The 15,075-nt window shown below is 41.4% G+C and overlaps 1 protein-coding gene across 8 annotated transcripts in view; it reads right to left on the bottom strand.

Annotated features, from left to right (window-relative positions):
* The window catches only part of ripor2 (RHO family interacting cell polarization regulator 2), a 69,775-nt gene that overhangs the window by 5,062 nt on the left and 49,638 nt on the right, over positions 1 to 15,075 (bottom strand). For all 8 annotated transcript variants that reach the window (XM_008422028.3, XM_081612126.1, XM_008422030.3 and 5 more), the window contains 11 exons: positions 9,383 to 9,532; positions 8,569 to 8,632; positions 8,370 to 8,413; positions 5,994 to 6,119; positions 5,743 to 5,891; positions 5,231 to 5,360; positions 2,757 to 3,506; positions 1,730 to 1,914; positions 1,222 to 1,384; positions 1,011 to 1,143; positions 757 to 918 (listed from right to left, as the gene is read on the bottom strand). In XM_008422028.3, coding sequence (XP_008420250.2) covers positions 757 to 918; positions 1,011 to 1,143; positions 1,222 to 1,384; positions 1,730 to 1,914; positions 2,757 to 3,506; positions 5,231 to 5,360; positions 5,743 to 5,891; positions 5,994 to 6,119; positions 8,370 to 8,413; positions 8,569 to 8,632; positions 9,383 to 9,532 — 2,056 coding nt within the window. The remainder of the gene's footprint in view (positions 1 to 756; positions 919 to 1,010; positions 1,144 to 1,221; positions 1,385 to 1,729; positions 1,915 to 2,756; positions 3,507 to 5,230; positions 5,361 to 5,742; positions 5,892 to 5,993; positions 6,120 to 8,369; positions 8,414 to 8,568; positions 8,633 to 9,382; positions 9,533 to 15,075) is intronic.

Consider the following 15,075-nt stretch of genomic DNA (forward strand, 5'->3'; position numbering starts at 1 on the left):
GTGGGTTAGTCTAACGATCATCATTAATGATCTTAGTGATTTAAGATCATTATTGGAATGATCTTAAATCATTCCAATTAAAATATTCACTGCAAAAGTACAAAATCTTAGCAAGTATTTAATTTTTTTTTTGTCTAGCTTCTGGTGCAATTATTTTTAATTAAATGGAAATAAGACAAAACTAACTAGTAACATTTCAGCAAGATACAGGAGCTCATTTCACATCAATAACTCCTTAATATTGATTTTTTTAAAAGGCATTAGTTCCACTGGCAGATCTTATTTCCAACTTATAACTGGTCTTGTTTCCCATGTCATAAGTGAAAGAGTCTGCCAGTAGAGCAAGTCCTTTTTTTAAAGTCAGTATTGAGGAATTATGGTTATAAAACAAGCTCCTAGATCGCGCTGAAAAGTTACTTGTAAGTTAGTTTTGTATTGTTTCTAGTGTATTAAGATTTTTGCACTAGAAATTAGAGAAGATTTTTTATTGTTGCAGAGTTGTTATTACTTAAAAAGAGGAACTCAGTTAAACTAACTAAATAAACGTAGCTTGTAAGTTAATCTAAATAAGAAAGGGCATTTTACACATTAATTCATTGAGTGTGTGGACAAACATAATCATGCGTTTTAAACAGCTTACTTCTGAGAATGAATTTGTCTAATTTCTAGCGTAATTCTTCAGATGGATCTGGTGTAAGAGGCTCTACCTCAGGAACAAAATGAAAACTGCTGTTGGTTTACAGGTCAAGTGCCAACCTGCGTCAGTGCTGTGTGGGTGTCTCTCCTGCAGCACTGCTGAGTAGCGCTGGTTCATGTGTTTGAAAACCCGGTCCAGCGTAGTGTGGAAAAGCCCCGCAGAGCCGCTGCACTCTGACCACAGAGTCATCAGCTGCGGGCGCTCCGCAAGGCTCGGGAGAACTGGAAGGAGAAACATCGCGCAACGCAAGATCAGGCGTTTAGATTTTTAAAAATAAACGTCAAACTCTGGATTTTAAGTTGTCAGCTGGTACCGTCGGCAGCGGAGGTGACGGCTCCGAGCCTGTCAACGCTGATCTCTGCCAGCTCCTCCAGCAGCTGCGTCTGTCCCGACAGTTTGAGGAGAACACCGCGTCGCTGCCACACACCCATCCCGCTGGTCAGCATCTACCAGAAGATTTAGTGTTACACTTCAATAAACGCGTCGTGTTCCAGTTTCTGATGGCAGAAGGTGTGAAAAACTACCTGGATGAGGTGAATGCAGTACTGCAGGTGGATGACGATGGCTACATCCAGGTTTTCATTTCCAGTGGTGAGCGGCATCGGACTTCCTGCCACGCTGTTTCCAACCCCGGTGTCTTCTGTCAGGGCTTCACTCAGGTGACCTCTGGCCTCCGGATGCTGGCTCCTGAGCAGCACACACCAACAGCGGCCACAGGGTGGCAGCATTTTAAAACGTCGTACTTTTCCAAAGATGCGTTCAAATTCAGGTTTTCTAACAATCTGAACATCAGAGTAGAAAACATCGATTTGGTTGTGTTCAACTGTCTGTATGTTTTAATAACAAAACTCTTCTAAAGTTCTACAGCATTTGAAGGAATATTTTACTGCTTTGTTGTGATCTGGACAAAATAATCTCTTTCCCTGCTACAAAAACCTCACCAAGTGCTTTTTGGTCTTAATAAGTGAAAGAAAGTTACAAAAATGAAACTGAAGTAAAACATCAAATCTTCTAGTTCCTTCAAGAACTCACTCAATCCTTTCTGGGTCTGCATCTAAAGGTGGAGATTTCTGTGGGAGACTGCAGATGCCCGTGTTGTCGTCTCCGGTGTCGTCGTCATCAAAGTCAGACGTGTTGAGGAAGTCAAAGCTCTCCAGGGCGCTCTCCACCGTCAGGCTGAGGCTGGACGACCGGCTTCTGTGACCCGGCAGGCGACACTGTGGAAAAACAAGAGCACCACATGGAAAAAAAGGCCATTAAACAGTACCAAAGATGAGAAAAGTAAGGAGGTTAGAGTCACAAACCTCACTGTACTATTTTATTAGGAGTTTTTTGATAAACCAAAACAAAATTTGGAAGTGGGAATGTAAGGACTTTTCAACATATTTTACATAAAAAAATCTAAACTGTACAGAACCATCTGCAAACTTTGATTTTCAAGTCTTGCCACAGATTAGAATTTGGTTTATAATCTATCTGAACTTTGATTGGGTCATATTAATACATGTATACACCTTGATCTAAACCTTTCAGCTGTACTTCTGGTTGTACGCTCACTGCCGTTTTTCCAGCTGGAATGTGAATCTAATGTCCAAGCAGGGCTTGAATTAATTATAGAGGACGGATTATGCAAAATTCACATTTTGCAAGTTTTTATACTTCCATTTGGGTTCCAACTTTTTATAAAAACAGCCCAATAAAAAAAAACAAAAAACAGAAGATATTTGGAAATAAGTTAATGTTTTTGGCTGTCTGAAAAGTGAGTCATTTCAAAAACGTACTGATTGATAAGTCACAATCGATAGGACTGTGTTACCTAGCAACCCCGAGCCCTCACCTATAGCAACCCAAACATGCATAATTTTCCGCCACTTCACAATTTTGTACTATTTTGTATTGTTCAGTTGCAGAAAAAAAAATAAAAAAATTAAAGATGACGTTTTTAATGTTTAGGAACTGGGGCAGTAATAAAACTTCTAAGCTAACAGTGAGTGTGATTATCATTTGCTGCCTCTCTCAGTCACTTATCATAGATAGCAGTCCTTGATGTGATCATCACCTTGAGCAGGTCCTCCAGGCGCATCACTTCCTGCTCCAGGTCTTGCAGCTCCCTGCAGCGATGGGTCAGCGACTCCAGCTTGATCAACAGGCTGTGGATGGCTTCCTCCAGGCTGCTCTCCAGGAAAGCCCTGCTCCCCTCCCCCGCCCAGCCCAGGCTGCCCCCGGCTTCAGCCGAGCTCCCGGCAGGTGAGATGATTTCTGACGACGTCAGCCTCTTCACAAGCTGCCTGGTCAGGTTGCCCGGCTCCTCCGTGTCCAGCTCCACTGGCTTCAGTTCGTCGGCGTGGTCCAGGAAGACGTCCTCGGGCGCCACGGTGGACAGGAGTCCGTCAGAGCACAGCGACGGCGCGGCCGAGCCGCAGTTGGAGATGGAGTTGCGCTGGGACTCGGTGCGCTCCCACTCCGAGTCGGCGATGTCGGCTTCGTCGCTGGCAAGGCTGGCACTGTTCCTGCTTCCTCTGCTTCCCGTTTCCCCGTCCTCCTCGTACACTTCCTCCTCCTCGTCCTCCTCTTCCTCCTCTAGATGTTCCTCTGCAATGGAGTCCTCCCTGGTCTGCAGGATGGGGGTGGGTAACGAATCTGTGTCTGGAGGAGTGACGGTGATCTCGGGGTTGGACTGGCTCTGGGAGAAGGAGCTCTGGGCGGGGCTGGCCGAAGACCCCGACGTGTCAGAGAAGGTGAAGGACAGACGTTTGCACTCGGCCACACCGCAGCCGCCATTCTCAAAGACGTCGTCCGGTAAAGTGGACTGGAAAGGCAAAGAAAGGAGTCAAACTTTAAAACATCGACGGCAGCGAGACGATTTCAAATCTGGGCATCTAGACAGGAACGATCAGAAACGACAGCTTTAACTCTTCTCTTTAAAGACGAAAAGGATTTAGTTCAAAAGAGAGTAAAAAAAGTGAAGTAAACCATAGAAAATCAAGTGTTGGTGAGTCATTTACATACATCCTTATTTCTTTGTATATTATATTGATTTTCAGATTTCAATGATGAACTTAAAGCCTTGTTTTTCTGAGATGGAAGGAATTATGCAAAAAAACTAAATTTGCTGCTTGTAAGAAGAATGGATTTTATTTAATCCACACAAGAACATATTTTTCCATACAGACAATAATATGAACCTACTATAATATTTGGATAGATGTTCATAAGGCAAAATCAATGTAGAGAATTAATTTTGTAGCCACCAACAAGCTTTTTTCCATATTTCCTGCTGGAAGTTTAGTCTCTTTTTTCCATTATATTTTTTTTTTCATATTATAGCTTTCATAACTACCTCAGTGCACAGTGCAAAGCTCTGACCATTCCAGAACCTTCACACTATCCCTCTTTATTCAATTTAATTCAATTCCAAAATAATCTACTAATCCTAAAGAAAATATATTCACTCCAGAACCAGTTTTGACGTTGTGGTAAAATCTCAACCATCTAGATGTTGAGCTGAGGTAAAGTAAAAGAAAAATGGAGGTAGTACAGCTTTAATCCATCCACTCAGTGCATGGCACTAAAATGACCGGCAGTAAAACAGCCCCTCAACATGATGCTGCCATTACCGTGCCTGATGGTTGATAGCTTAATTAATCATTGAGAACAAACTTCTTAATCTTTATTTCACCTAACCATGAAACGTTTCTCTAGAAAGTATTTGGCTTGTCCATGTGGCAGGATGTGAATTCCTGTAGAGCTCGAACTTGTCAGTCTAAATGTTAATATAAAACTCACTTTATCAACGGCACTGATGTTACACCATCTTTCATGTTGTAGTAGATTTATGTCTTGGTTGGTTCTGGGTCGTTTTATGATCATTTTTATAATCTCATTTCATTTGTAGCTGATCTTTTGGCTGGAGAATACACAGCTGAACTCTCCAGCTAAACAATGATCCCAAATTAAAACAGCCTCAAATAAATACAACACTAATGCCTTCATCAAGTGTATGTAAATTTATCACCAGCACTGCATAGCATGAATGGCTAGAAGCAAGTCATGCACATCCACAAGCAAACTAGCACACATGCAATTCTGCAGGTTTTAGAGTGAAACTGGACAAACCAGCTCAGTCGTGTTGCAGGTGCAACACAGTAAGGATTCCAGAGGGGGGCGGCGGTGGGCTGATGAGGGGCACACAACACACTCACATAGACCTCCAGACTGGATCTGGGCCTGGGCCGGAGCGAGGCCAGGTCACCAAAAGAGCGGCTGCGCCTTAGCTTCTCCAGCAGCGTTTCTCGCAGCATTTGGAGGAAGGAGAGGCGCTGGCGCTCGACGGGATACGGCGGCCACTTCTTTACCCAGAGCACACAGGGATGAGGGAGACGGGCGTTTTGGGTATGAGCAAGAGCAGGATTATGAGACACCGAAGGGCATTATGACGTGGAACCGGATGGACGAGGGTTAGTATGACACAGATGATGTACAAAAATGATTCGGTTTGTTTTGTCATGCAGCACAGGTAGTGCTTGGACTTACAAAGAAGGAGCTGTCCTGGAAGGTGGGGGTCTCCGGAGTACCCTGGCTGTAGACCGATACTCGTCTCTGGAGGGCTGCAGCTTTGCTCAAGTTGCTCGATGATAGAGTCAGGTCTTCGACATCGAAGGGGCTAAAAGAGTGAAAGAAAATTATATGAATTATGAGTAGGTTCCAAGAAGGAACTCGTTGAACTGCTAATTTCCAGTCTCCTCACTAGGTGGCAGGACACCACAAGCTACACACCAGCACTGTGTTTGCAGCTCCTAACAGTTGTGGGCGTTCTGAATATGAAGTGAACATATGGCAAGTCCAGTAATAGACTCTAAACGGATCAAAATAGACATTGGCTGCATCCCACAAGCTCTGCTATGCAGCAATTTCTTCCATATGCTGGGGATAAACAACTTACCCTTCGAAGATTAACTTAAAATGACGAAACGACGGAGGAACGCTTTGTATTTTATCATAAAATGTGACTTCGCGATTGTCAATTCTTACAAACGTCTACTTACTACCACGTCACCTCCAGGTTGAGCTTGATTGTTCCCAGGTCGTTGACATCCACAGCCACCACCTGGGGCATGGCTGTGAACAGCTCCTTGGTCTCACAGATGACACTGCCCACCAGCATATGAGTGGCCAAACCCTTCAGCTCGGTCACCTGTCGAAGGGAAACGCACGTTTCAATCCCCGACCGCAGGGCGGGAGAGTCGACTCGACTGCAGCCGCTCTGCGTTTTGTAACCGTGTTTTCTCTGCGGCACCTTGATGTTGATGAGATCGGAGATGAGGGGCATGAAGACCATCTCGTCTCCGTCCCAGCTTTGCCTGGAGTTCACTTCGATTCTCCCCTTCAGCTTCCAGCGCTGCCGACCGTACCGCATGAAAATCTGACGAACGGGACAAAAAGAAACGAGACTTTAATGTAAAATTATTCTGATTACCGAGTCCTATCCAGATACAGTACATTATCTTCTTCTAATACAAAATGTTATCCTCTATCAGCTTCTCAATGTAATATTCAACAATGTAGCTCCTAAATATTTAATCGTCTTCTTTAGCTGACTTCTTACTGGCAGCTATAATGAAGTTTAAGGACTTAGATAACAGATAAGTTTCATTCCCTTATGAATATAATCAAAGGGAAAACAGGGGTTTAAACTGTGGGAGCTGTTTTATGCAACAACTCTGTACACTTTGGCAGGTTTTCACACGAAAAACATCAAATACTCGTTAACACACTTTGAGCAATGATAGTTAGCATGTGGCATAAATGAGATACAATTAACTTTAAATCTGACTGAAACTGGACAGAAAACAAAAACAGCTCTAATTAATGTCATTTAATAAAAAGTGTTCAGAAATTAATCCTCCAAGCATTCACTACATGCCAGTGTATAATACATCAGGCCACATTGTGGCGATATTCAGTCATTTAATTCAGGAAGCATGAATCAATATTATTCAGTCCATATTTATTAGCATCCTTCTATTTAACACTGGCAATCACTGTGAAATTATATAATTGCTTGTATAACAAGCTGGATTATTTTGGCACATAAAGGCTTCCACTGAAACTATTATTTAAAGTTGTTTGAATAGTAAATCCAAGTAAGTTGAATTTAGTCATTTTTACTCAACAAAGGGTGTGGGCGTTGCATAAACTTTGAAAGGCCTCTGAACTTTCCTGTTTTCCTCTGATCTTTTCAGAGACATGCAGCATTAATCAAACTATTTTCCTAGACAGGCCACCTTCATCACTTTATCGCTTCTATCATCTAATCCTTCACTTTGATTTTTTTATTTGCTTATGATTTTTTGCGCCCACTTTGATTGAAATTTCGATTGTCTGCTTAAGAAACTGCTCATCTTGAGACATCCGTTTTCTTCACAGTGGTAATTTTCCCAATAGCAGCAGGGGTTAAGGAAGCAGATGACAAGTTCAAATGGCTTCTCGAAACATATTTAAATAAATACTGATTGCGGGTTGTCAGTGTTTTGAGTCGAAAAGTAAACCGCCACACTATCACATTCAAAGGCCAACCTTTTCAACGACTTTTTCAAGCGCCTCCATACGCTTTACTTAGGTTGAAAGTGATTCCTCTCGTTTTCCCCCATCTAACAGGAAGCCTGCATTTCTAGAATAAATTTCAACCCTGAGACATTGCCTGATGTGTAATGTGTAAAGCCGCGAGTCAGACAAAACAAGAGGGTGCTCATTTGTTTTGGGATTGTGAAAATGTGGGATAATAAACATGTGCAGAATGCAGTAAAGCATACAAGAGATAACGTTAATAAGCAACAGCCATCTCTGACTGCAAGAAGTCCCCAGAAACAAAGTGAGAAATAAATATTATATGCTCTCAGAGCTAAGTTGCTATAACTGCTCCTTGTAAAAGTTTAATTTTATGAATCACTAAAAAAGTAGACGCTATATAAATAAGACATACCAAAACTACAAAAATAGGCCAGCATCAAATCGGACTTTGCAGAGACTTTGACACTGGCATATGAATAAAGCTAAACCCTTAAATACTGATTTCATGCACATGACAGGTAATATCAGAGTAGATGGAAAAATGGCTTTCAAAGTAAGCTTAAAACACAACAAAGAGTCAAAAACAGGAAGCAGCTCCATATATGGGTTATTGGCATAGAATCTAATGACACAATCTTTGAGCCTCTTTATGATTACTGTAGTATACAAAAAATATATATTTCTCAAGTCTAACAGATGTGTAGCTGCTTACAAAAACAAAATTGGGTCAACTTTTGCAAGAAAGATAATCTTGGGCAAAAACCACTGGAACTAAACAGGTTTAAAAACTGGATTTCTCCTCACCCTCAAAAACATAAGCATGTTTCGCCTCGGGGTTATGAAACAACTGCTTTATTACTTTAGGGAAAGGAACAACCCAAAGCTGAGAGGAGAAGGCACAGTGTGACGGCTTAAGCTTTTAAATCGACTGGGTGTCGTTTGTGAGCATAAAGTCGATCTGGTCAGAATCAGAGCATAATATTTCAGCAGTAGTATTTCACTTATTACTGAAGAATCTAAGAACATGAACTAAACTTGGCGAATTTTCAAATTTCTTATGTTAGTAGGATGGTTATTAGGAAGAAAATGAAAATATGCTTACCTCATATTGGTCTCCAGGACAGAGCCTAGCAAAGCCTGCCAATCCTATCAAATTAGAAAAAATGGGACAATTGGTAAATTGCAACCAAAATATGCATGCAATTACAAATTTCAAATTCAGGCCAAATTAGTAAACATTTTCATAGGATTAAAAGAAAAAAGCAAAATGATCATGGTACTTTTCCTTTGAGTGAACTCACCTTTCATTTTGATGTGAAACTCCCCAAGCAGATTCTCCAGTTCGCTCTCAAAAGCACTCATGTTCTAGACAAAATAAAATACAAAAAAGGTCAAACAAAAAGGATTCACAGAAAGCAGAAAGAGTTATATACTGATTCAACACCAAAGTGCGGTGGAGGAATCCTCTGAGCATTTATGGACAGGTGAGGACGCAGGTGTGAGTGTGTGTGTGTGTGTTGGGGGGGATTTAAAGGCAGAGGTGTTTACAAATGAGGGTAAATAGTAGTCCCTATAATATATTGTAGGCGTTGTCTAGTGCGATGTAAACAGTAATACACATCTGTGAAGAGGTTACACTACTCTTTGCTTCAAAGAGCCCAGATAGTCTCTTAGTCTTTTAAAGTGGTCTGTCTCTGTGCTTTCTGGGGGTCATTCAAAGATTTCTGTTTCTGTTTTTAAGACTTATTTTGTTCCACTGACTTTCCCAATCACTTGGACAGTTCTGCCTGAAATGTTCAGAGCTTGAGGTATTACTTTATAACCCAATTCTACTTTAAACATCTGCACAACTTTCTCCTTGACCCGACTCCTGGTTTCTTCATGATAATGTCGATCGCTAAAGTTCTCCAACAAGCTTAACCGAACAGCTGGAGTTGATCTCGCAAGTATTTTCTACTTAAAGCTTTGGTCCATCCCATTAAAATACGTTAATATTTGTTGTTGTAACGTAATAAAAAGCTGGCAAAAAAAGAAGAAGGATGCTTTGAGGTTAATGCAACTAAAACCACCGTGTTTATCAACAAGCCTAATATTTGCAGAGTTTTCCTGCAGTACCTCGGTGTACTCCTTGTACCGGCGGTTGACCTCTGCAATGCTCTCTTTGGTGCCTTTGGTGGAGGGAGAGGAGGAGAAGGCCTGCTTCATCCTGATGGCACCGTCCCTCAGGCGGCTCTGGATACAGAAAGCTTCGTACAGCTCATCCACCTGAGGACAAACATTTAGGAGAAAGCGGACGGTCGTATACGGTTTCTATTTTAAACAGTTTATGTGAGAAAAGGAGGAAAATACACAAAGAGAAGGATGGAAAATGTATGCAAAACCCATAAATGACAGGACACACAAACCAGAAGAGTCTTAAGGTAAACTGTCTGCAGCTGGTATGAATATGTGTAGCCGCAGGCTTTAAGGACCCCAGTCTGTAACACAGTGGGATGCTTCCCTTCTGAGGTACCGTCAGACTGGGCTTAGAGCTCAGCTGGAGAGGATTTCAGGTTTCAGCCCGAGTTTATGCTCTGCAGAACAGCACAGAAACATCTCTATCAACGTCCGGATAATTTACTGCGAGGTAAAAATGACGAGGTTTCAGAAGAGATGCAGATTAGATACTGCAGCATCTTCTGTCATGTCAACATTATTTTTTTTCCCCTTACTTCAATTTCCACATATGAAATCTAAATCTCACATTATTTCCCCAAAACATTAAATGCAATTTATATGCAAGGTTGAAATTGAGCAAAGTACACAAAGAAGCAAGTATAACTGATTATCTCAAGCCAACTAACCTAGAAATATTAAAACAAAGCAGATACTCAAAGGTCGAAGTAGTGCAGAGTAACAAACTCTGAAAGCATAATTCACCTGGACTTCTAATTTCTGTTTTTTTGACCTTCCTGAAGTCACATATGATCAAAGTGGCAGCCCGGCAAAACAAAACACCTCTGGTGAACCTCATCAAAGGGAAATATAGCTGCCTGACTGGTGCCAGCGCTGAAATATTGATGCTGAGTGCTTTTTATGGCACTCATTAGGGAGACGCTGGAGCGAACGGCCCAGTCTGGCTCCTCCTGTCCTAATAGCTGCCATTTATTTACGACTCTTTACAAAACACAGTGTGCTGGGGAGACTTTTAAGATGGGGACCCAATCGGAGGTTCACGCTGGAAAGTTTCTGTTCGATGGGGTTTGAAAATCAAGTCAGATGATGTCAGATTTAAATCTCACACCCACGGCGATTCCAGCAGCTCCACCTCAAACCGAGCAGCCCACCAGCCTGCCCCAGAGCGGGGGCCCAGCCCGTCTGCCTGTCTGTCTGTGGTATGTGGCGAAGCGGCAGCAGCTGGAACCGGCCTCAGAACAACATCTAACCTCACACGCTGTGTTTACTCATCGTAAAGGAGAACCAGAGGCTGGAGTTGATCTGAAATGTTTCGGCGTGTCATGCTGCGCCTCATGGGTGGGAGATACGATACGGAATTAAGTTTTTCACAATATTTTGTGGTGCTAATGCGATAATTATAAAAGAGACGATAAGAACTATTTATGACTTCTGTGGCTGCACTGTACCACACACAAATATCGCTTTTGAGAAACATTCTGTGCTTTTGGGGAAAACACTCCACACAGTACACACGCATTTAATCACATTTTCAATTTTACTGATATTTACTGAATAGTGGAGAAAATGGTAAAAAATAAAAATAATTCCTACAATACAGTTTAAAAAAAAAACACACCCTTAATTGGAATTTGTTGTGAAAAAGATTAATCAAAATTCTCATCCTGATAAGAAATGAGAAAACAAGACAAATGCCCAATTACACAGGAATCCGACATATAGGCCGAATTTGCAAACCACAAATGATTTCAATCATTTTCAAAGCCATTAATGCAGTGTGAATACAAAGTTTTACAATAAATTTAAAGTGGATATTTGAGTTGTGAGCATGATTAAAATATGGATGGATGGAGTGATGAAGTGGCAGGTGGACAGACAAACTGACAGCCAGATGGGTGGATGGAGGAGAAATATTTTCATACACATATTCTTTTTCCACTTTTGTAAAAATAAAACCCGGAACTTGAAAATGGTTAAATAAAATTCAAAACTTTTCCAGCCTGTGTAGGAACCACAGGCTGGTAATGGGCTAATCATTGAGAGAAAGTTATGCTTCTTTGCAGGAAAACTGGGAAAAATGGGCTCTAACAAACCAGAGCTGATGAATAGCCATTATCCTATCATTGTTGGATAATGAAGCTGATTTTTGTCCCCAATTACAGCGGCCGCTCGCTGCCTTCGAGGACATGCGCTTGTGAAGGTCAGCCAAGCCTTCCTCCAGAGGCTGTCCATCAGCATATTGCTCTGCCTTGGGCACAGTGTACCCCAGAGAAAGTAGAAACATGAAAGGAAAAAATAATACAAACAGAGAGAGAACCGCAGACACAGACAGATGGCTCAAAATCCAACATGTCTCGTTTCAAGCCCATTCTGACAGACAGTAGTACAGATTCTCCTCTCCAAACAAGACAAACACAGGCACACCGGATCAGATGTACCTCGCGCCCTTATAAAGAACATCCTGAAGAGGCATTCAAGATTTGGTCTCATTAGTCGTACAGGGCTTTGCATTAACAGAAAACATTAGGATTGATTAGATTTACCCAGAATCATTAAAGTGAAGCAATAATAATAATAAAAAACAGTTAAATACAGTGCTTTTTTGCAACAAACCCTAATGCATTTTATTAGGATTTTATATGGTAAACTAACAAAAAGTGGTAAATAATAGTGAAGTGAGAGGAACGAGTGAAAAATTAAATATGTTTCTTCAAAATCTAAGAATCCTTGAATAGGAAAAGTGTGTCATGCATTTGTTTTAAGCCCCTTTACGCCTATGTCCTTAAATAAATTTCAGCGCAACAACTTCAGACATCTACTTGGCAAACAGAGGAAAAAAAACAACATCAACTCAAGTACAGATGTGCTGAGAAGAGCTCATGGATTTTTTTTTTTTTTGAGAAAAATCATGCATAAAATGTAGAGTGACATAACTGGAAACCTACACAGATGTTCGCCTAAACTGACAGGCCAGATATAGGAGAGCATTAATCAGAGAAGCAGCCAAGAGACCCACAGTTGCTCTGGATGAGCTACAGAGATCCACCGCTCAGGTGGGAGAATCTGCCATAAGAACAGCCATCAGTTGACAGCTATGTGCTACTTTGTGTTGGTCTATCAAATAAGTTTTCAATTATGACGTGCCAAAATGTAGAAAAAGTTCATGTAATACAAATACATATGCAAGGCTCAGTAGTTGTATAACCTTAAAGGGTCATTCAATGAAAAAAAAAAATCCTTTCCATTTTGGCTGTTGACCAGCACATCTGGTAAGTGGTTATTAAGATAGATTAAATCTAAATATATGCTAAAATCAGTTCTCCTTTGAAGTGTTTTAATTACAGCTCGGAGTGCTGGAGGGAAAAAAACCCAAACAGCTTGGAGAACCAGCTGACAGTTTTGGGAACATCTTTACTAGGGAATCAGTTTTGGTCCTTGTGAGAAACAGATTACATATATGTTAAGTAGTGTTCTTATACTGTCGACCAATTAAGTTTAACTGGGAATTTTACAGGATTGCATTTGAGCCCAATAATATCCAAATAGACTGTGTAATTTTAACAGAATCTACAGGATTTGGCTAAAAATCCTCTTAAGACGTGAACATTATTGAGAATTGCTGGATAATGGCGCACAACCACCTACATTTCATGCCCAGGAGCAAGTGATTATAAGCAGATTAAAAAGCTGCAGGCCCCACCAAACACCCGGACCCTCTCTGGGGAGCTGTGTGTGTGTGCATGTGTGTTTACGGACTACCAATCAAGATGGGGGTTAGACGGGGCAGCAGAAAATGCTCTTTATTAAAAAAAAAAAATAAAAAATCACATGCAAAGTATTCACACTCATCTTGGGTTGAATTTGGCATGTGGTTAAGCACCGAAACACGCTCGCCCTCGGAAAAGGAGAGGGTGCCTGGCAGCTGCTCTGCTCACCTTCAGTCTGCGTCACTCATCTTTTTAATGATGCCCTGCTGATACCGCTCCACCTCCCCACACCCACACAAACACAAGCAGTGGCTACAGACTTCGTCCCATGCAGGACATTATAAAGGTAGTGTTGTGCCACCTGCCTCCTCCATGCGTGCCAATTACAGCATAGACATCTGCAGGCGACGCGGGGAACAAAAGTGCGGACTGATGTGACTCGCAAACTAACAACCCCGCTGATCGACGATTGTTAAGTTGTCCCTCGTGGCAGCTGTTCGGCACAAAGAGACGCGGCCGAGTCTGGGCTTAAACACGTTCACACCTGAGCTCACAGCTGCCGCAGCGATGAACAGATATGTTTTTCAGAGACGAGAGAAAATGGCATATGCCGGTGCTCCGGAACTCGCGTCTCATTTTGAATCGTAAATCCACTGATTATCCAAAAGCAACATAAGTCTAACGGCATCTCTGATGCTGCTGTTGTTATCTCTGCGGTACACATCACCCTGTGCAAGTACAAAATGGAAGAAAAAATTTAATGTGGGCTAAAAAAAATATATACAAAAATACAAAAACATATGCCGCTTGTTTTTCAGTCTTTCATCTTAAAAATGTATCACAAATCTTCCATTCATGACCAGCTGAAGCACTTTCTTTCAGATAGTCAACTAAGCAGGTCTTTGTATAGCTCTGCTTTACATATCTTGGCCAAAACTGTATTTTATATACACTTTCTTGACAGAATATAAACTGTGTATTTTATTTTAATTTTTTAATAGTGATTTCTGTTCCAAAAAATGGGAACCAGTAATTTCAAGGAAAGGAAGAAAAGTTTGTGAAGCTTTTACAAACAATCCAAACAGAGTCAGTAATGAGACTGCAGAAAACATCAGTGAACATGATGCTAATATTACACCTGCGAGCAAAACAGAAAACAGCCGGAGCTAAATTTAACCTGATAGAGAGACACTGGAGGCTTCAAACCTGCATGACAAGGTAAATCAGACAATCCTTTGCTTCTCCAAATATTTGCAGCTACGTTTAAATCTATTTCTGTTCTGAGTCAGCAAGAACAGAGAGAGTGTCAAAATAAAGCTGGATTTCAAGCTGAAAGTCTGAGTCTTTGGTTGCTCAACACCATCCTGTGACATCTTCATAACGCGGAGGAAACATCGCTACGTTTTGTCACCGGTGTCAAAGAAAAGCTCAGAAAAGCTTTATGACTTTAGAGACGTGGCCTAGTACAACTTGACTGACATATTTTTTTTCATGTTCCTTTTCCCGCATTTAAAAACCTTCTCAGTCACACCTAATCCAAATTCATTACTCCTGCCTGTCCTCGGAAAAAAGGAAAAGCTTTGCATTACAAATCAGTTCAAAACACAATCTCTTTCACTGCTTTAGTCCCGTTCCACATGCTTGATTGTGGACAAAGCTGAAGTTTTCATTGTCCTAAATCTTGCGTACGGCTACCGAGGGTTAACATTCCAGGTAGATGGCTTCCTTGAATTCCCAATTTGACTTCAAAGGCCGTCTTGAAGGTAACCATAGTTACCCTCGGATCTGTGCAGTTGTTTTGACGTGTGTGCTCTGATAACCTGCTGTCAGGTCTGATTTGATGCCCAGCAAGCTATGTTGGACTACAACAGAGGATGTGGAAGAACAGTCAAAGAGACTTGCAAGATTGTAGGACCTACAATGAAA

The sequence above is a fragment of the Poecilia reticulata genome, chromosome 11 (assembly GCF_904066995.2).
Source record: "Poecilia reticulata chromosome 11, P_reticulata-male-v2, whole genome shotgun sequence".
NCBI classification, from domain to species: domain Eukaryota; kingdom Metazoa; phylum Chordata; class Actinopteri; order Cyprinodontiformes; family Poeciliidae; genus Poecilia; species Poecilia reticulata.